The 23,219-nt window shown below is 41.3% G+C and overlaps 1 protein-coding gene across 3 annotated transcripts in view; it reads left to right on the top strand.

The window, feature by feature from the left end:
- Nucleotides 1-4,971: 4,971 nt before the first annotated feature.
- The window catches only part of LOC138651330 (galactoside alpha-(1,2)-fucosyltransferase 2-like), a 31,071-nt gene continuing 12,823 nt past the window's right edge, over nt 4,972-23,219 (top strand). Inside the window, exons 1-3 of one of the 3 annotated variants that reach the window (XM_069741434.1) lie at nt 4,972-5,050; nt 7,196-7,329; nt 9,898-10,724. In XM_069741434.1, the coding sequence (XP_069597535.1) occupies nt 9,929-10,724 (796 nt within the window). In that variant the 5' untranslated portion in view covers nt 4,972-5,050; nt 7,196-7,329; nt 9,898-9,928. Of the gene's footprint in view, nt 5,051-7,195; nt 7,330-9,897; nt 11,831-23,219 lie in introns of those variants that run through there. The other 2 variants (XM_069741432.1, XM_069741433.1) reach the window with 2 other exon arrangements.

The following is a 23,219-nucleotide window of genomic DNA, read 5'->3' as shown; positions in this document are numbered from 1 at the left end:
TGACATTTAAAGAATATTGGTTGTAGATAGTGGAGGATGTTGACTACCACCACCAAGATAAGTATTCTATGTCTCTGGATCAACATGTTAGGGCATGTTAGGTTAGGCTATGGGTTGAACTAGATGGACTTAAAGTCTTCCTTCAACCTTAATAACTATGTAACTATGTCTAAAAGTCTATTACACTATTCTATATAGCAAAAAAAAAGCATATTGGCATGTACCAGCCCATCTGGTGCCAAATGTCTTTGGACTATGGGAGTTCCATAACTTTCACATCCGTCTGTTTGAAGGAATTCAGCAGAATACGAAGAATTTTAGAATTGCTTATCTAACACTAGAAACTTTTGACTACAACTTGAACCTACAATATTGATTTTTTTTCTGTTTTTCTTCAATGATTTGCCTTTAATCATCGTATTTCAGGTCATATACTGTAGTTAGCTATTAACATTATACTTATCTATGCATGATATATTGTATCTACCATCATCCTGGAGCAGAGGACTGGTGCCCTTTGGTCATTACTTGCTGGTATTAATCTAGTAAATCCTATTAGTGATGATGACGATTCTGCTGTCCTCCCTACCTCTCGGTGCAAAGAGCAGAATAAGTAGAAGCACAGATTGCAGAAATGTTTACCTCCGTCTCATAAGTATTAAGCCATGTTTACGCGTTCAGTATTCGGTCAGCATTTTACATCAGTATTTGTAAACCAAGAACTTGGGTGGACGAAAAATACAGAAGTGGTGACGTGTTTCTATTATATTTTGCTCCTCTCCTGATTTTGTCTTACAAATAATGATTTAAAATACTAACCAAATACTGAACGTGTGAACCTTAAGGTGGAAAAATTTCTTGTGTACATCCCCTTGAATAAATGTCTCTATTCCTAGCATTATAGAGTCAGGGCTTATTCACATGTTAGGTTTTTTTACACACGAAAAAAAAAAAATTAATAGTGATCAGTGATTTTGGTAAGAGTTTCATCAATGATTTGGGTCCAAGTTTCATCAGTTATTCTCATATGTGGAAAAAAAATAAGGAAAGTTTTGTCCACCTTCTCCGATCGAACAGTGGGTGAAAATCGGACCACACTCGGATGCCATCCAAGTTGTGTTGGATTTTTTCAAGAGCTTGTAGACTTGCATTGCCAATTTTGAGCTGACGCTCGGACCAATATCGGAACTGTCTACACGGTTTTGCGCAGAGAGCTCGGTCTGCAAAAATTCAGAGAAAAATTAATGGCCCCGTTTACTACTTTTAGTAGGAGTGGCATCAGTGAAAAACATGGATCGCACTCGTATGTCAAAAACTGTCACCCTCAAAATGCTAATTGAACCCCTACAAGGTAGGGGACTTAGTACCAATAAAAATCATACCTGCAGTATAGATTTTAGTGGTTTGTTAGGAAAAACTAGTTACATTATATTCAACTACAGTGGCTTCAGTGCCCCATTGATGTCCAAAGTCTCGGCATTATTACTACCTCTGGATTTTGTCTATTGTCTATTGCTGCCAGAACCCCTAAAATTAATTTCATCTTGAAGAGACGTGCTGGAAAAGGGGCAATTGTGGATCAACCCACTCGGTGGGGCAGCACCTATTTAATGATTGAGTGATTGCTTGAGCTGAAACCCTTCCTTGTAGATATGGCCAACCCTCAGGTAACAGGTCAATGGACACAGGTGGCTGAATTGAAGGAATTGCTTTATAAAGGAGTTAAAGAACTTGTTGTTTTGCCTGTCCCAAAGAGGAGGTTTAATAGCAGTTGGCATTGCTGCTTCAATGAAACAGAGAGAGACACTGCTAGTAGAAAATAAAATTCTTCTGGCAGCTGTTTATGTGGACCAGAGTCATCGTATATTGCTGGATGATCAAGAGCTTACTAAAGGAAAAGAAGCTCTGATTGAGGTAGCAGTTAGGATGAGTGGGCTACAGGATGGCCAAGAGCAAGAGGACTCGGGTCCGGCCAGTGCTGCTGCTGCTGCCGTTTCTTCCTCCTCATCAGATGAGGAGTTTAATTTCGAAAAGCATTTGGACGACATGGAGCAGGCAAAGCGTTACTCCAGGGAAAAAGATTTCACTGCCATAGAAAACAGACTGACCATATTTCAGCAAAATTTTTCACTTTCTCTCAAAGAAGTAGAAGAGTTCAATCATTCATCAAAACTGACCGTACACGAGGCAATTCCTTTACACCCTGAAATTGTTAGAGATGTTCCCATGTGGTCACTGCTTTGCCACCAACATAAGTTAGTGTAGAGAGGTTGTTCTGTAGCCATAAAATAACTAGGTCAGATGCGAGGTCATCTATGGAGGAGGATCTGGTAGAGGCGATACTATTTCTCAGAACAAATTCATAGACTGCATTAATGTTATTCAGTAGTTTTTGTTAAAAACTGTTTTTTTCTACTTACTGCATAGTGTATAATAAATTATGAATATGCAAAAGTTTTTTGTTCTAAAGTTGTATTCCTATAAATATATTTTATGTTCTGTCTAAATGCTTGATTATTGTATCATAATAATGATTAAAAGCCTGATGTTACCATTTTACTACAGTAAATTTATCACTTAAAATTAAACATTAGTCATCTATGTTGGAGTCGGAGTCGTAAAGTCGGAGTCATGGAAATTGAGGAGTCGAAGTCGGAGGTTTGGCTTACGGACTCCATAGCCCTGATTTTGTGTGACTGTCTGGGTTTCCTCCCGTGTTCTGAAGAGAGGCCTGTAGGAGATAAGACCCCTGATGGGTGCAGTGATGTCTGTAAAGTGCTGTACAATCAATATGCTTATTTATTATGCTTCATAAGAACGGTGTCACTTTGCAGACATTATTGCCCCATTGGGACTCACTTCCTATCAATATGTCTTTGGAAGTGGAGCTGCTCATACTCTTTTCATTGTTTATGGAAGCATCTGAGAATGCAGATGGAGCGCTCCATGGGACCATGGGGTACTCGGTACCGGGTCCGACACGGCAGTTCTTAAAGGGGAAGGTCACGGCAGCAGTGACCCGGTCCATGGCCCTAGGTGTCCAATTAAAGGTGAAAATGGTTGTTAAAGGGAAAAATAAAGTTTATGGGGGATTGAGGAAATGTTTGTGACGCCCCCGTGATGTTCGGCCATGAGGTGGTGGCCGACGCTGCGGTTTAGATCCTCTGGGGCAGATGGTGATGCAGCAGAGTTGGTGCAGCTCTCCACAGGTAGAGCTAACCCCAGGGCAGATGTAGTGTAGGGATAAAAGATGGCGGTGATGGCTATGCCGGGCAGGTGCGATTGGAATTATGCAAAGCACACAGCAAGGTGCAGTTTCCAGACTTTTACTTACAGATCTTTATGGCACCCAGCCCGGTGTGCTGTGTCCCCTGGGTCCTTGGTCAAGCAAACTCCCAGGTAGTTTGGGATGCACCCTTCCAGGACGCCTTGTACATGCCTTCCTCTAGCCATCTCTCTATGCTGCCTTTCCTCTTCTCCTGCCAAGCGCCTTACCCACAGTGTCCCAAGCCAGCAGCCACGAACCTGGTTGGGCGACGTTCTCTCAGTCCCCTGGATTCTATCCGGCTGCCTTTTTGGCAAAGTATGGGTGGATGTGGCTGTGACTATTGCAGAAGCCACAGCCTCTAACTAATTTGGGGCCGGTCCTCTTACTGTGACTTGGTCCCTCCACATCTGGATGCGGGCCCCATGTGTGGCTTCTACACTTCCCGTGCCCCTAGGACCCCTCCCTGCTTCTGGAGCTTCTATCTGTCTCTATTTCACACTTCCTCTGTCTCTCTGTCAGGAGCTGCAGACCAGCACGTCTGCTCAGCTCCACTTCCTCCCTCCTTCTCCTCACTTTCCCTCAATATTTAGCTCTTCCACTACTCTACCTACCCCACCCACTCCCAACACCCATTCCTATCCAGTCTGGGATGACGCCTTCCTCCCTAAGGGTATGCCCAGGTGCCCCAACTAAACTGGTATGTGTTGGATGTGAGTGTTAGAGTCCTGGGTGGTGTTCCCTCCTTACCTGAGAGTGGGACACCACACCTCTGGATGAGGTGCAGTACCTCTGTGGTGACTGTACCACAGAAGCGCCACAAAGAGCTCCGTTATTTCCAGACAGTCCCATAGACAATGAATACAGTGGAGGAAAAGCCTGCGCACCTCTGCTCCATTCATTGTTTATGGGACCATCTGGGAAAGTAGTGCTCCATTATTTCCAGGCAATCCCATAGACAATAAATACAGTGGAAGATAAGCCTGCGCACCTCTGCTCCATTCAAGAATGGGATGGATCTAGGACATTTGTGCACCGAGCTCTGGAGACCGTGTCATGGAAATTATTACGTGATGTTTTCTAGTACGTAGACGTGTCAGAAATGTCCCACAGTGAACGGCCGCCCTCGCCGGTCTCTTGTCTGAGAACACAGAGACTAAAAGCCTTTTGTTCTCAGAGATCGGTGCACAGCCTGCTGTTGCTGGTGGTTAAGCACCCATGGGGCAGCATGGTAACACTTTTACGTTCTTTTTCCTGCTGGAGTTGATTGGACAGAGTGCCAGATGTCGGACCACAACCAATCTGATGTGGACGACGTATCTATAGGATAAGTCATCAATTTATTATTATTATTATTATACATTTTTATAGCGCCATTTATTCCATGGCGCTTTACATGTGAATACGGGGCAAATATAGACAAATACATTAAACATGAGCAGATAACAAGGCACACGAGTACATAAGGAGGGAGGACCCTGCCCGCGAGGGCTCACAGTCTGCAGGGGGTGGGTGAGGATACACTAGGAGAGGGAAGAGCTGGCTGTGCGGCTGTTCAGTAGGTTGAGATATCTTTGATACATTCCCTTTTATGAGATAACCTCTTTTATGATGGTTCTTTTCCAATGGTATGGTTAACTATTAACTTTATTTCTATCTACATAATAAGTGATGTACACCTGGGAAGATAACATTGTAAAAACCTGCAATCCTGTCTCCTGTACTCACCAACGTCGAGGATTTACTGGAAGCTACTGGAATGTTTTCAGACTTATAAAGCATAAAGTAAGTTCTTACAAACTCCTTGATTACATGTTTCTCAGCAGGTCAGAATTCTTCGGGTTAACAAACGAAAATCGCCATTAAAGGGGATTGTCCCAGGATAGCGCTGTATGACTTATTAAAGAAGGCTCGGTGCATGGGACCATTACTATTTCCGACCTTTAAAACTTTAGAGATTTCGATGGCTTATGTTCTTTTCCATGATTCCATTGACATAGCACCGGACATGCATTTTTTAAGATCTGTCCTTAAAAAAATAATAATTTTTAATTTTACTAATTTGCAAAACTCACAACTTTTTCTTTAAAAAAAATGGTTTGCCTACTATCTTCTTCCAGAAATGGAAAGATAGTGTCTTGTTTTGCAGCTAAACACAATTCACATTGAAGGCATGTCCAACATGTAGCATAAACGATGCATTATTTATTTATTTGCTTTTTGACAATTAAAAAATGCAGCTGAAATGACTTGTGTTTCTGGTGCATTTTTGACCAATTTTTGATGCATTTTTTTTATGGGAAAAAGCATCATAAAAAACCCATGAATAAAAGTATGTTGTGATTGAGAGTTTAGAAATCTCATTTATTTTGTTGTTACTGTAAAATGTTGCATTTTTCCCTCGAAGAAAAAATAAGCATTAAAAAAAAATGTATAATAAAATCTACGTGTGAATAAGTTCTAACGAAAGTGAGCAGCAATAACTCAAACTACTCATGAAAAATCCTAGAATTGTTTCTGGAAGAAAATTGGCATTTAATCCCTTAACCAGTTATCGTTCCATCCTCTACCGATTCTCGCCAGGAAAATATATTTGTAGCACGCCAAGATTTGGAGAAAATGGGGACATTTGCAATTTTGTAAAGTTGCATACTGGCAACCCAGAAATCTTAGCTATAGAAAATCTCAACGCCCACTGCAAACACTCTTTGTGCAGCTTGGTCCCGTTAATGTTTAAACTCCTTCTGTCATAAAAAATTGTTTGTATGTACTTGAATTTATCATTAACATGTTGGATTTTCCATCAATAAAACTCGATATTCTGGGCATAATTACAACAATAGTGTGTTAGGTAAATAGGGACATAATGTCCCACCCAGGAAATGACAAGGATAAAATTGTGACAGTGTCGGCAAATTAGCGCAATGAGGAAGATAGATTCAGATTTCTGGAAAAATAGAGTTGGGGATTTCTTAACCCCTTTCATACTTGTCTAATTTTTTTTTTAAAAAACCTTAAAGGATTATTCCAATCCTATAAAATGATGTCATATTAAATATGGTATACAGGTAGGATTTTTTTTTATAGGGGCCAAGTCCCCAACATGCCTAAATACGGTACATATTACAGTCTTTAAAAGGAATAAATATATACTGTATTTTTCAGACTATAAGACGCACCTTTTCCTCCCAAAATGTGGAGGAAAATGGGGGGTGCGTCTTATAGTCCGGATATATTGGCTCTGGCTGTGGTTGGGAGGTGGGGGAGCGGTATCGGAGGAGCAGCGGGTCACAGTGGCAGGAGAAGGCGGCTCCGGTTAACTCCAGTGCCCGCTGCTAAAGAGAAATGAATATGTACTGCATTCCACGCCCATGAGCGTGGAGTGTGAAAATAGAAAGAAAAAAGTGGGCACCACTTAATCCACTGAAATTAATCAAAATAGTCAGGTGCTACTCAATGTGTTACCAAAACGAAGAAGATAAGAAGAAAGAGCACAAACTATAGTGCACACAAGGCGATGATATATCAAAAAGCGGTATGTGGACTGTCTCTGTGAACATTCAATATTTTTTGTATTGTTTGCACATTTCTTACTCACCTGCCCTGCATTGTCTTGCATGTCGCTCCATCACAATTTTTAATGTTTTTAATTGTATTTTGCTGTCTAACTAGCTGTATTTTGCTAATAAAGCCGCTTTTTGATATATCGTCGCCTTGTGTGCACTATACTTTGCGCTCTTTCTTCTTATCTTCTTACATGGGCGTGGAGAGCAATGAATATTCATTTCTTCCTGGCATTCTGGTATGATTGATTGGCCCCATCCCCTTGCTCGTATGATTGGCCCCATACCAGTCCTGGTATCCATGGCCCCATCAGAAAGGATGAAAAAACGCAAATCTTTACTCTTTCCTTCCTCCTCTCCCTCGCAGCCGCCGCATCCTGCTCCGGTGCCAGCAGCTGCTTAATGCTAGTAAGTGGCGTATGGCAGGGACATCATCCGCTGCTCACAAGCAGAGCGAGCACAGCTGCCGGAATACTCACCGGGAGTTCATCAGAGATCGCGGTGAGTATCCATTCCTCTTCAGTAGCGCGCACTGTCAGCCGCCTGCTTCCTGCTGCTGCCGGCGGTCACATGTGCCGATACGTAAGAGAAATTAATATTCTGAATATTGGACTATGGACTAGTCCTGAACTCTAACTATGTCTGTCCCTACAGCATGTTGCTTGGCAGACCTCCTTCACAAACATTATACATTAAACATATTATACTTACCGGAGTCTATCTTATACTCTGGTCACTACCTTATGACTTAAAACTTAACCTATGTATTAAGTCACTTATCTAATACTTTACATTCTCTGTAGTCACCTTGCACACTATGGCTATTATACTAACAATGCTTATCACACTCTGTACATTCTACATTACCATATCACAATATGTACGCTGCAATACACAGTTCACACTTCACATGTCAAAATCTAGGTAAAACCGCATGACACTATTCACATTATAATATACAGCAAAGCGCGATTGTCGTCTTCAGGTGTAGGAACACAATAGTACAGTCCGCCACTCTTACAGATTTATTACATTAGCCAGTTCTTTTTTAAAACAATTTATGGTCAAAATTATTGGCATCCTTCGTTCAATGACAGAAAAACACACAATGGTCACAGGAATAACTTGAATCTGACAAAAGTAATAATAAATAAAAGATCTAAAAAAATGAGCAAATGAAAGTCAGACATTGCTTTTCAGCCATGCATCCACAGAATTTCTTATTTTGTGCATAACTGGGGGTGAAATAAGTCCCCGTAGAACAGTCCCTGAAATGCCGGTACTCTGTACCCGATGAAGGAGTTAGAACATCTTCGAAACGTATTGTCTATAAAATTCCACTCTTTCCAAACTCTTTGTTATCCGGTTGCTCTTGAGACTCAGCAGTGCCGGCAAACACTTTATTTTCCATTTTTGTTTTTTTCCTTCTTTTTTACTTGCACACTGACACCGCCACTCACAGCCCCATTGAGATAAGTGGAGTTGTGCTACAGTTCCCTGGAAGCACCACTATGCAGGGAAAAGAAAAATTAAAGAGAACCCATCATCATCAACCCCTCCAGATGAATAGTATAATTTATTATCAGGTATTCAGATCATCTACTATATACACTGTGTTCCAAATTATTATGCAAATAATATATTTCTCGGATTTTCCTAAATGGTCGGTGCAAATGACAGTCAGTCTAATAAGGTTCTCTATAGGGTTGAGATCAGGGGAAGATGGTGGCCACACCATGAGTTTATCTCCTTTTATGCCCATAGCAGCCAATGACTCAGAGGTATTATTTGCAGCACGAGATGGGGCATTGTCAGCATGAAGATGATTTTGCTCCTGAAGGCACGTTGCTGCTTTTTATACCATGGAAGAAAGTTGTCAGTCAGAAACTCTAAATACTTTGCAGAGGTCATTTTCACACCTCCAGGAACCTTAAAGTGTCCTACCAGCTGTTTCCCCGTGATTCTGGCCCAAAATGTGACTCCTCCACCTCCTTGCTGACGTTGCAGCCTTGTTGGGACATGGTGGCCATCCACCAACCATCCACTACTCCATCCATCTGGACCATCCAGGGTTGCTTGACTTTCATCAGTAAACAAGACTATTTGGAAATTAGTGTTCATGTATGTCTGGGCCCACTTTAACCATTTCTGCTTGTGAACTCTGTTTAAGGGTGGCTGAATATTAGGTTTATGCAAGTTATGCAAATAACTGTTTGCTGCTTTGTAATGGTATTTTGGCAGCTGCTCTCTTAATCCCATGAATTTGTCTGGCAGAAACCTTCCTCATTATGCCTTTATCTGCATAAACTCTGTCTGTGCTCTGTTTCAGTCACATATCTCTTCACAGTATGATGACCACTCTTAAGTTTTCATGGAATATCTAATGTTTTCATACCTTGTCCAAGGCATTGCACTATTTAATGCTTTCAGCAGCAGAGAGATCCTTTTTAGTTCCCATATTACTTGAAACCTGTGGCCTGCTTAATAATGTGGAACATAATTTTTAAGTACTTTTCCTTTAATTAGAATCACCTGTAAAACTAATTATCACATGTGTTTAAGAATGATTTCAGTGATCCATTGAGCCCTGAGACACAATACCATCCATGAGTTTATTTGAAAAACAAAACAATTAAATCTTTATGACACTTAAATCCAAGTTGCATAATAATTTGGAACACAGTGTACAGCGAGTGGTGACTTCCGGATCACCAGCAAACACTGGAGCGATCCGGCAGGTTACAAACTGCTGAAGCGGCACTGGGAACAAATGAAGATGGCAGCTTCATTAAATTAGTAGCACCACTCCGGATCTGCAATAAAAAAAAGTTAAGGGATCAAACACTGATTTTATTGAAACAACAACTCACAGCCTAGTAAGTGACACATAACTGGAATCAGGGTCTCAGCTGCTACATCATGCTGCACATAAATTATACAATAACCTGCTTTTTGATGTAAAGATTACCTTCCGATACAAAATGTATTAAGTTTGTAACTCAAATTAATAAAAGGTGATTGATTTGCTACAGTAAGGTGAACTTTTCTATTTCTCTTGTCTTTATATAGAGATATCATTGGCTCCGGGAGAGCTTGGACAATGAAGAGATGTGTTGCTTGGACGGTGATCATCTTATTACTGTTCTTCATCATCCTGAATTTCGTCATTTGGGAATACATCAATATAGACAATTTGAAGTCAACGTTATTCTGGAAAACCATCCAGGAGAATAATGAAAAAAATGATAAATATTTAGGGCCACAAAGAATTTCCCATCCAGTCAATAGTGCTTGGATAATAGAATCTGGAGGAAGGCTGGGAAGCCAAATGGGAAAATACGCAACCCTCTATGCTCTAGCCAAGATGAATGGTCATCAACCCTACATCTTACCCAAAATGCACGATATGTTATCCCAGTTATTTAGGATAAAGGTACCGGTTCTACCACTGGAGGTGGCCAATCGCATGAAATGGAAGAGATACCTGCTAAAAAACTGGATGCTACCCGAATACAGGAACATTTCTGATGAACATGTACGGTTTTCGGGCACTCCTTGGTCATGGACCTTTTATCACCACATCAGAGATGAGATTCTCCAGGAATTCACTTTCCATGAGTATCTTAAAGAAGAAGCTAATGAATATCTCGCCCAAGTGAGGGGAGATCGCAAAAATGTCACCTTTATCGGGGTGCATGTTCGCAGAGGTGACTATGTTAAGGTGATGCCAAGAGATCGCAAAGGAGTTGTAGCAGATAAAGGATATATGGACAAAGCCATGGCCTACTACCGAAATAAGTACTCGAACCCCCTCTTTGTGGTGGCCAGTAATGGTATGCCTTGGTGTAAGGAGAATATTAATGCTTCTTTTGGAGACGTTCACTTTGCTGGCGATGGTAAAGAATCCTCCCCGGCCCATGACTTTGCCGTCTTGGCACATTGTAACCATACCATTATGACCATTGGATCTTTTGGGTTTTGGCCTTCCTATATGGCAGGAGGAGAAACCATTTATCTCACCAATTTTACAATGCCAGATTCTCCAATGATGACATTTTTTAAATATGAAGCTATTTACCTTCCGGAATGGATTGGAATACCGGCGGATTTGTCTCCACTTTTAGCAGAGAAAGAAGAAAATAACACGGGGATCATATAAATGTGGATGCCAGCTCTTTCAAGTGAAATGTGTTGACCTGTCTAAGCTGATAATTCTGCAGTCTCTCTTTGTAACTGCAGACTTATGAATTCCCAGCGCATGGGCTGCGAGGATTTGACCTGGGAACGGCGGTGATTTTTGCGTTATGCATGCTCTTATAGCGGGCACGACCTCACTCCATACATTTGTATAGAGCAACGCCACACCAATTGGACGGCCGTGCCTAATGGATGACTTCGACCCAGGAGTATGCATGTCACATACATCACTGTCATTCCTGGCTCAGAAACCGGTGAATCCTCGCGGCGCACAGCACATCAGCTGGGGTGATTCATAAGTCTGCAGAGTGACTGCAGATTTTTCATTTTAGACCGGACAACCCCTTTAAATATAATGACTCATAAGTGAAGTCACCTCCGATTAAAGTCCCTATTCTTCTCCATTCTGCCCAGAAAGTTACAACTTCCCCATCTACAAGTCATCTCTGCAGAATGTAACTCACAGACACCTTTTTCTCAACATTTTTCCTGCTCCCTCCCCACCTCTACAAAATCTGCTATAACCATTAATAGTGTCCTAAGCAGGAATATTGTCTCCTTTCTGTGCCCCCACACAGTAATAGTAATCTCCGCCTCCATTTAGTAATAGTGCCCCATCTATGCCCCCACACAGTAATAGTAATCTCTGTCTCCATTTAGTAATAGTAACCCTTCTATGCCCCCACACAGTAATAGTAATCTCTGTCTCCATTTAGTAATAGTAACCCTTCTATGCCCCCACACAGTAATAGTAATCTCTGTCTCCATTTAGTAATAGTAACCCTTCTATGCCCCCACACAGTAATAGTAATCTCTGCCTCCATTTAGTAATAGTGCCCCATCTATGCCCCCACACAGTAATAGTAATCTCTGTCTCCATTTAGTAATAGTAACCCTTCTATGCCCCCACACAGTAATAATAATCTCTGCCTCCATTTAGTAATAGTAACCCTTCTATGCCCCCACACAGTAATAGTAATCTCTGTCTCCATTTAGTAATAGTAACCCTTCTATGCCCCCACACAGTAATAGTAATCTCTGTCTCCATTTAGTAATAGTAACCCTTCTATGCTCCCACACAGTAATAGTAATCTCTGTCTCCATTTAGTAATAGTTACCCTTCTATGCCCCCACACAGTAATAATAATCACCGCCTTCATTTAGTAATAGTAACCCTTCTATGCCCCCACACATTAATAGTAATCTCTGTCTCCATTTAGTAATAGTAACCCTTCTATGCCCCCACAGTAATAATAATCACCGCCTTCATTTAGTAATAGTAACCCTTCTATGCCCCCACACAGTAATAGTAATCTCTACCTCCATTTAGTAATAGTAACCCTTCTATGCCCCCACACAGTAATAGTAATCTCTGTCTCCATTTAGTAATAGTAACCCTTCTATGCCCCCACACAGTAATAATAATCACCGCCTTCATTTAGTAATAGTAACCCTTCTATGCCCCCACACAGTAATAGTAATCTCTACCTCCATTTAGTAATAGTAACCCTTCTATGCCCCCACACAGTAATAGTAATCTCTGTCTCCATTTAGTAATAGTAACCCTTCTATGCCCCCACACAGTAATAATAATCACCGCCTTCATTTAGTAATAGTAACCCTTCTATGCCCCCACAAAGTAATAATAATCACCGCCTTCATTTAGTAATAGTAACCCTTCTATGCCCCCACACATTAATAGTAATCTCTGTCTCCATTTAGTAATAGTAACCCTTCTATGCCCCCACACAGTAATAGTAATCTCTGTCTCCATTTAGTAATAGTAACCCTTCTATGCCCCCACAGTAATAATAATCACCGCCTTCATTTAGTAATTGTAACCCTTCTATGCCCCCACACAGTAATAGTAATCTCTACCTCCATTTAGTAATAGTAACCCTTCTATGCCCCCACACAGTAATAGTAATCTCTGTCTCCATTTAGTAATAGTAACCCTTCTATGCCCCCACACAGTAATAATAATCACCGCCTTCATTTAGTAATAGTAACCCTTCTATGCCCCCACACAGTAATAGTAATCTCTACCTCCATTTAGTAATAGTAACCCTTCTATGCCCCCACACAGTAATAGTAATCTCTGTCTCCATTTAGTAATAGTAACCCTTCTATGCCCCCACACAGTAATAATAATCACCGCCTTCATTTAGTAATCGTAACCCTTCTATGCCCCCACACAGTAATAGTAATCTCTGTCTCCATTTAGTAATAGTGACCCTTCTATGCCCCCACACAGTAATAGTAATCTCTGTCTCCATTTAGTAATAGTAACCCTTCTATGCCCCCACACAGTAATAGTAATCTCTGTCTCCATTTAGTAATAGTAACCCTTCTATGCCCCCACAGTAATAATAATCACCGCCTTCATTTAGTAATAGTAACCTTTCTATGCCCCCACACAGTATTAGTAATCTCTGTCTCCATTTAGTAATAGTAACCCTTCTATGCCCCCACACAGTAATAGTAATCTCTGTCTCCATTTAGTAATAGTAACCCTTCCATGCCCCCACAGTAATAATAATCACTGCCTTCATTTAGTAATAGTAACCCTTCTATGCCCCCACACAGTATTAGTAATCTCTGTCTCCATTTAGTAATAGTAACCCTTCTATGCCCCCACACAGTAATAGTAATCTCTACCTCCATTTAGTAATAGTAACCCTTCTATGCCCCCACACAGTAATAGTAATCTCTGTCTCCATTTAGTAATAGTAACCCTTCTATGCCCCCACACAGTAATAATAATCACCGCCTTCATTTAGTAATAGTAACCCTTCTATGCCCCCACACAGTAATAGTAATCTCTGTCTCTATTTAGTAATAGTAACCCTTCTATGCCCCCACACAGTAATAATAATCACCGCCTTCATTTAGTAATAGTAACCCTTCTATGCCCCCACACAGTAATAGTAATCTCTGTCTCCATTTAGTAATAGTAACCCTTCTATGCCCCCACACAGTAATAGTAATCTCTGTCTCCATTTAGTAATAGTAACCCTTCTATGCCCCCACACAGTAATAGTAATCTCTACCTCCATTTAGTAATAGTAACCCTTCTATGCCCCCACACAGTAATAGTAATCTCTGTCTCTATTTAGTAATAGTAACCCTTCTATGCCCCCACACAGTAATAATAATCACCGCCTTCATTTAGTAATAGTAACCCTTCTATGCCCCCACACAGTAATAGTAATCTCTGTCTCCATTTAGTAATAGTAACCCTTCTATGCCCCCACACAGTAATAGTAACCCTTCTATGCCCCCACAGTAATAATAATCACCGCCTTCATTTAGTAATAGTAACCCTTCTATGCCCCCACACAGTATTAGTAATCTCTGTCTCCATTTAGTAATAGTAACCCTTCTATGCCCCCACACAGTAATAGTAATCTCTACCTCCATTTAGTAATAGTAACCCTTCTATGTCCCCACACAGTAATAGTAATCTCTGTCTCCATTTAGTAATAGTAACCCTTCTATGCCCCCACACAGTAATAATAATCACCGCCTTCATTTAGTAATAGTAACCCTTATATGCCCCACACAGTAATAGTAATCTCTACCTCCATTTAGTAATAGTAACCCTTCTATGCCCCCACACAGTAATAGTAATCTCTGTCTCCATTTAGTAATAGTAAACCTTCTATGCCCCCACACAGTAATAGTAATCTCTGTCTCCATTTAGTAATAGTAACCCTTCTATTCCCCCACACAGTAATAGTAATCTCTGTCTCCATTTAGTAATAGTAACCCTTCTATGCCCCCACACAGTAATAGTAATCTCTGTCTCCATTTAGTAACAGTAACCCTTTCTATGCCCCCACACAGTAATAGTAATCTCTGTCTCCATTTAGTAATAGTGCCCCATCTGTTCCCCGCACAGTAATAGTGCATGATCTCTGCCTCCATTTAGTAATAGTGCCCCATCAGTGCCCCGCACAGTAATAGTGCATGATCTCTGCCTCCATTTAGTAATAGTGCCCCATTGGACCCTTGTTGTAATGCCCCCTTTGTGCCTTAAACAATAATTATTCCCATATCCTGCATTCACATGACAACTTTGCCAACATTGTGCCTCCACATGCTTATAATGCCCTATTTGTGCCCCCACAGAGTAACAGTGACCCTGTTGTGTCTCCACATTGTAATAGTGCCCCATCTGACCCTTGCAATAATGCCCCTTTGTGCCTCTATGCTCCGCTCCGATGGAGCGGAGCATAGTGAGGAGGAGCTGATGATCCACAGTATCAAATGCTGCAGAGAGATCCAAGAGAATTAGCATGGAGTAGTGACCATTAGATTTAGCTGTTAGTAGGTCATTAGAGACTTTAGTGAGGGCAGTTTCAGTAGAGTGTAAAGAGCGGAAACCAGATTGAAGAGGGTCGAGAAGAGAGTTATCTGAGAGATAGCGGGTAAGACGGGAGTGGACCAGGCGTTCGAGGAGTTTAGAGATGAAGGGAAGATTAGAGACAGGTCTATAATTAGCGGCACAGTTTTGGTCGAGGGATGGTTTTTTAAGTAATGGATGTATGATGGCATGCTTAAATGAGGAGGGAAAAATACCGGAAGTGAGGGAAAGGTTGAATATTTTTGTTAGGTGAGAGGTGACAGCCGGGGAAAGGGACTGGAGGAAATGTGACGGAATGGGGTCACTGGTGCAAGTGGTCGGGCGAGAAGATGCAAGGAGCCTGCTTACTTCTTCTTCTGTAACTGGTTCAAAGTCAGAGAGTGAACTAGATGCAGTGGGGGAGGGAGGACAGTGCATGGTATGAAGAGATTGGGAGATGATTTCCTGTCGAATATGGTCAATTTTTTCTTTGAAGTAATTGGCCAGATTGTCAGCACGGAGATCCGTGGTTGGGGCCTGCGCTCTTGGGTTGAGTAGGGACTGGAACGTGTCAAAGAGACGTTTAGGGTTATTGGACAGGGAGGTGATGAGGGTGTTGAAGTAGGTTTGTTTGGAGAGGTGAAGGGCAGAATTGTATGTCTTTAGCATGAACTTATAATGGATGAAATCTTCGGGTAGATTAGATTTTCTCCACAGACGTTCTGCGCACCTGGAGCACCGCTGCAGGAAACGTGTTTGCAGCGTGTGCCACGGTTGTTGCCGTCTGTGCCGAGTTGTTTTATGTATAGGAGGAGCAGCTTCATCCAGGGCACTTTGCAGGGTTTCATTGTAATGCTTCAGAGCAGAATCAGGACATGAGATGGAGGAGATTGGGGCCAATGAGGACTGCAAGTTCTTCATAAGTTCCTGGGTGTTAATGGCCTGTATGTTTCTATAAGTGTGGAAAGTGGGGGTGACCTGAGCGGGATGGCAGTTCTTGATAGAGAATGAAAGAAGGTGGTGGTCAGAGAGTGGGAGAGGGGAGTTTGTGAAATCATCCACTGAGCAAAGCCGGGAGAAGACCAAGTCAAGGGAGTTTCCATCTTCATGTGTTGGCGAGTTAGTATGCTGCGAGAGGCCGAAAGAGGAGGTTAGAGCCAAAAGGTGAGAAGCAGATGGGGAGAGGGGAGAGGCAATAGGGATGTTGAAATCACCCATGATAAGGGTGGGGGTGTCACAGGAAAGAAAGTGTGGAAGCCAGGTGGCAAAGTGATCCAGGAACTGATGAGAGGGGCCGGGAGGACGATACACCACCACCACTCGCATGGAGAAGGGGACGTAGAGTCTGACCACATGGACCTCAAAGGAAGGTAAGACAAGTGAGGGTACTTGGGGGATAACTTGGAAAGTACATTTTGGTGAAAGGAGCAGACCAACGCCTCCACCTGCTCTGTTGTCCGATCTTGGGGTATGAGAAAAGTGTAGTGCACCATATGAAAGAGCAGCAGCAGCAGTGGTGTCTGACTGCTGGATCCAGGTTTCAGTAAGAGCCAGGAGATTAAGAGAATTAGAAAGGAAGAAGTCATGAATGAAGGAGAGTTTATTACACACAGAGCGAGAATTCCAAAGGGCACAATTCAAAGAGACAGAAGGCATGCAGGGAATATTAATAAGGTTAGAGGGGTTTCTGGGTGTAGCAATTGGGAGGTTTGACTGGCTATAACATGGGGGGCCGGGGTTTGGAGAGATGTCTCCAGCAACTTGGAGGAGGAGGATCGAAAGAGTGAGCAGATGGTTAAGTGATTTGTGAGAGCGTCTCTTGTGTTGGATGGTGGGACTGAATGGATCTGCGCTGCTAAGCAATGTGAACAGAGCATGAGTGCTATACATAGGAGAGGCAAGGACAGAGGGGCCGATATGGATGGAGTGTAGAGAGTTAATGCAAGGGCGGTGAATGTGAGTGAATGCAGCAGCCAGGATATAGAATATGCAAATAAATATGGTGAGTATTTGTGTTGTTTCAAGTGAATAGGGAATAGATTTAGATTGTCTTACCTGTCTCCTGCCCTGTCTAACTGCCATGTTATAACTGCCGAGTACTTAGAAAAAAAAGTACTTTGAATAAAAATACACGAATACAAGTGCACGAATGCACCCCTGCATGAATGCTTCCCCAAGCTAAGTCGACATTTATAGAAGGCTAGCCCTTAGATCTTCCTATTTTTTTTTTTTTTTTTTTGTGTTAAAGCTCGTTAGCAATCAATCAAACTCAGTTGAGACAACAGGACACAATAAATGTAGTGATCAGATAAACAAATGTCCAGGTCTACATGGATCATAGACCACTTTGAAACAGTTATGTGATCTCGCTGAGTAAGGACATGCAAAGTCAGATTAAATATCTATAAACACAAAAAATGCATAATAGGATGACTAACATATATAGATATATGCAGGATTCAATGCCGAAGATGGAATGACTCAGATACCATTCAAGCTGCTTGCTGTCAGGGACTGGAGCAATAGACATGCAGGATATTTCAGCTCAGAGAATGAATGATCTGTTTACCATTCAAGCTGCTTGCTGTCAGGGACTGGAGCAATAGACATGCAGGATATTTCAGCTCAGAGAATGAATGATCTGTTTACCATTCAAGCTGCTTGCTGTCAGGGACTGGAGCAATAGACATGCAGGATATTTCAGCTCAGAGAATGAATGATCTGTTTACCTGTATGAAGAGAGAAGAGATGCTTGATTATATTCTGCCATGTTATAACTGCCGAGTACTTAGAAAAAAAAGTACTTTGAATAAAAATACACGAATACAAGTGCACGAATGCACCCCTGCATGAATGCTTCCCCAAGCTAAGTCTACATTTATAGAAGGCTAGCCCTTAGATCTTCCGATTTTTTTTTTTTTTTTTTTGTGTTAAAGCTCGTTAGCAATCAATCAAACTCAGTTGAGACAACAGGACACAATAAATGTAGTGATCAGATAAACAAATGTCCAGGTCTACATGGATCATAGACCACTTTGAAACAGTTATGTGATCTCGCTGAGTAAGGACATGCAAAGTCAGATTAAATATCTATAAACACAAAAAATGCATAATAGGATGACTAACATATATAGATATATGCAGGATTCAATGCCGAAGATGGAATGACTCAGATACCATTCAAGCTGCTTGCTGTCAGGGACTGGAGCAATAGACATGCAGGATATTTCAGCTCAGAGAATGAATGATCTGTTTACCATTCAAGCTGCTTGCTGTCAGGGACTGGAGCAATAGACATGCAGGATATTTCAGCTCAGAGAATGAATGATCTGTTTACCTGTATGAAGAGAGAAGAGATGCTTGATTATATTCTGCCATGTTATAACTGCCGAGTACTTAGAAAAAAAAGTACTTTGAATAAAAATACACGAATACAAGTGCACGAATGCACCCCTGCATGAATGCTTCCCCAAGCTAAGTCTACATTTATAGAAGGCTAGCCCTTAGATCTTCCGATTTTTTTTTTTTTTTTTTTGTGTTAAAGCTCGTTAGCAATCAATCAAACTCAGTTGAGACAACAGGACACAATAAATGTAGTGATCAGATAAACAAATGTCCAGGTCTACATGGATCATAGACCACTTTGAAACAGTTATGTGATCTCGCTGAGTAAGGACATGCAAAGTCAGATTAAATATCTATAAACACAAAAAATGCATAATAGGATGACTAACATATATAGATATATGCAGGATTCAATGCCGAAGATGGAATGACTCAGATACCATTCAAGCTGCTTGCTGTCAGGGACTGGAGCAATAGACATGCAGGATATTTCAGCTCAGAGAATGAATGATCTGTTTACCTGTATGAAGAGAGAAGAGATGCTTGATTATATTCTGCCATGTTATAACTGCCGAGTACTTAGAAAAAAAAGTACTTTGAATAAAAATACACGAATACAAGTGCACGAATGCACCCCTGCATGAATGCTTCCCCAAGCTAAGTCTACATTTATAGAAGGCTAGCCCTTAGATCTTCCTATTTTTTTTTTTTTTTTTTTTGTGTTAAAGCTCGTTAGCAATCAATCAAACTCAGTTGAGACAACAGGACACAATAAATGTAGTGATCAGATAAACAAATGTCCAGGTCTACATGGATCATAGACCACTTTGAAACAGTTATGTGATCTCGCTGAGTAAGGACATGCAAAGTCAGATTAAATATCTATAAACACAAAAAATGCATAATAGGATGACTAACATATATAGATATATGCAGGATTCAATGCCGAAGATGGAATGACTCAGATACCATTCAAGCTGCTTGCTGTCAGGGACTGGAGCAATAGACATGCAGGATATTTCAGCTCAGAGAATGAATGATCTGTTTACCATTCAAGCTGCTTGCTGTCAGGGACTGGAGCAATAGACATGCAGGATATTTCAGCTCAGAGAATGAATGATTTGTTTACCTGTATGAAGAGAGAAGAGATGCTTGATTATATTCTGCCATGTTATAACTGCCGAGTACTTAGAAAAAAAAGTACTTTGAATAAAAATACACGAATACAAGTGCACGAATGCACCCCTGCATGAATGCTTCCCCAAGCTAAGTCTACATTTATAGAAGGCTAGCCCTTAGATCTTCCTATTTTTTTTTTTTTTTTTTGTGTTAAAGCTCGTTAGCAATCAATCAAACTCAGTTGAGACAACAGGACACAATAAATGTAGTGATCAGATAAACAAATGTCCAGGTCTACATGGATCATAGACCACTTTGAAACAGTTATGTGATCTCGCTGAGTAAGGACATGCAAAGTCAGATTAAATATCTATAAACACAAAAAATGCATAATAGGATGACTAACATATATAGATATATGCAGGATTCAATGCCGAAGATGGAATGACTCAGATACCATTCAAGCTGCTTGCTGTCAGGGACTGGAGCAATAGACATGCAGGATATTTCAGCTCAGAGAATGAATGATCTGTTTACCATTCAAGCTGCTTGCTGTCAGGGACTGGAGCAATAGACATGCAGGATATTTCAGCTCAGAGAATGAATGATCTGTTTACCATTCAAGCTGCTTGCTGTCAGGGACTGGAGCAATAGACATGCAGGATATTTCAGCTCAGAGAATGAATGATCTGTTTACCATTCAAGCTGCTTGCTGTCAGGGACTGGAGCAATAGACATGCAGGATATTTCAGCTCAGAGAATGAATGATCTGTTTACCTGTATGAAGAGAGAAGAGATGCTTGATTATATTCTGCCATGTTATAACTGCCGAGTACTTAGAAAAAAAAGTACTTTGAATAAAAATACACGAATACAAGTGCACGAATGCACCCCTGCATGAATGCTTCCCCAAGCTAAGTCTACATTTATAGAAGGCTAGCCCTTAGATCTTCCTATTTTTTTTTTTTTTTTTTGTGTTAAAGCTCGTTAGCAATCAATCAAACTCAGTTGAGACAACAGGACACAATAAATGTAGTGATCAGATAAACAAATGTCCAGGTCTACATGGATCATAGACCACTTTGAAACAGTTATGTGATCTCGCTGAGTAAGGACATGCAAAGTCAGATTAAATATCTATAAACACAAAAAATGCATAATAGGATGACTAACATATATAGATATATGCAGGATTCAATGCCGAAGATGGAATGACTCAGATACCATTCAAGCTGCTTGCTGTCAGGGACTGGAGCAATAGACATGCAGGATATTTCAGCTCAGAGAATGAATGATCTGTTTACCATTCAAGCTGCTTGCTGTCAGGGACTGGAGCAATAGACATGCAGGATATTTCAGCTCAGAGAATGAATGATCTGTTTACCATTCAAGCTGCTTGCTGTCAGGGACTGGAGCAATAGACATGCAGGATATTTCAGCTCAGAGAATGAATGATCTGTTTACCTGTATGAAGAGAGAAGAGATGCTTGATTATATTCTGCCATGTTATAACTGCCGAGTACTTAGAAAAAAAAGTACTTTGAATAAAAATACACGAATACAAGTGCACGAATGCACCCCTTATTCCCACATTGTGCATTCACATAATCATTTTGCCAACAGAGTAACAGTGACCCTGTTGTACCAGCACATAGTAATAGTTTATGCACTGTGCCACCAAACATTAATAGTCCCCCTCACTTGCCTTCACATAGCAGCAGTGCCCTTGTCATGCAGCTAGAATCGTGCCCCTTTCTGTGCCTTCACGTAGTGCCCCTATTTTTACCCCATAAATAGTAAAAAGCCCCTCTAACTCACTCCTCTCCCTTTGAGTCTTCCATGCCCTTCCAGTAAAAGCAAAATAAACTGAAACTCACCTCCCTATGCCCCCACAATGAGCAGTGGTGTCTTCTTTCTCCCCTTATTTAAAAAAAATAATTTTGACACAAATAAAAATTTTAATTCATATGACATTTTTGGATCACACATTCCCTTTAAAGCTAATATTTGTGGTGACCTTAATACCTGGTACCCTCGGTGTAGTTCTCTCCATCCTATCACAATTCTAAGGTTCGAAAAGCCCCTCGTCTAAAATCGGGGGCTTTGAAAGGTAATTGGTTATTACGAACCATGTGACTTCATTTGTGAATGATTGAGGATTTTCTATCGACATTTTATGACTGAGTAGCGGATGTCATTGACCTGATTGGCCGCTTTTAATGTTGCTCTCCTGATGCTGTGGCTTGGAAACAGAAGCAAAAGGGCAGGAGCGGGAAGCTGCTGCAGAGAGAAGGAGCTGGAGCAAAGCAGGAGACCCCTGTCAAGATGAGGCCCTAGGCACTTGCCCAATTTGCTTTCCCCTAACACCTGCCATGGCTTGATCAACCCCTGACTGTAGCCGTATTGCAGTGTATATGTGTGTAATGTTTACTTCACTTTTGCAAAAAGCTCTTTTATTCTTCACTTAATCAATAGGAAAAAAGGCAACTATTCATGACCACAACAATTTGCCTTTCTCTAGATATATTGCAAGTAGAAATTAAAAAAAATATCATTGGTTCACTTTAAATATTATTTCAGACCCATCCATACATGACATGATAGAGTATTAATGAATTTCAGACATAACACGTTTGAGAAGTGTAAGGAGTACTAAGGACCTGTGTACACATTGCAGATTTGTTGCCTTTTTGTCAGATTTGTCGCAAAACCTGAAGGGTTTCCTGATGCCAGCAAAGTGCATGAGAAAGCTGAAATCTCGTGCACACGTTGCTTATTTGTGACTTGCAGATTTAAATCTGCAGAATGTCAATTCTTTCAGCGTTTTTGCTGCAGATTTCACACATACTAATTAGTGATGAGCTCGCATACTCGGTAATGCTCGTTATTCGCCTGAGCATCGCTGTACTCACGGTAATTGGCGAGCACCGTGCATTTCCGGGTTTGCTCGGTGGGAGCTTAGGTCTCCGCCCTGCATGTTTGGCACTCTTTAAAGAGCCAATCAGCATGCAAGGATTGTCTGTCACACACTGTAATGCCGTAGCCATCTTGGTTGTGGCATTACAGTGATTGGCTGGCCGCAAAGCGTCATGGGTGGACACAATGCATGTGCAGCCTGGAGGTGGTGGAATGGACAATGATGGGGGTGGTGGGGGAGAAGACAATGATGGAGGTGGTGGAAAGGGCAATAATGGGGGGTGGGGGGAGGAAATGATTGAGGTAGTGGAATGGGCAAGGATGGTGGGGCTGGAAAGGACAATGGTGGTGGTGGAGTGGGGAGAAAATGATTGAGGTGGTGGAATGGGCATGGATGGAGATGGTGGGGGAGAAGAAAATGATAGATGTGGTGGAAATGGCAATGATGGGCATGGTGGGAGAGGAGGAA

This window comes from Ranitomeya imitator, chromosome 10 (genome assembly GCF_032444005.1).
Source record: "Ranitomeya imitator isolate aRanImi1 chromosome 10, aRanImi1.pri, whole genome shotgun sequence".
In the NCBI taxonomy this organism is placed as follows: Eukaryota; Metazoa; Chordata; class Amphibia; order Anura; family Dendrobatidae; genus Ranitomeya; species Ranitomeya imitator.
Note: the sequence above shows the minus strand (reverse complement) of the source record. Positions and strands in the feature narration are given on the sequence as shown.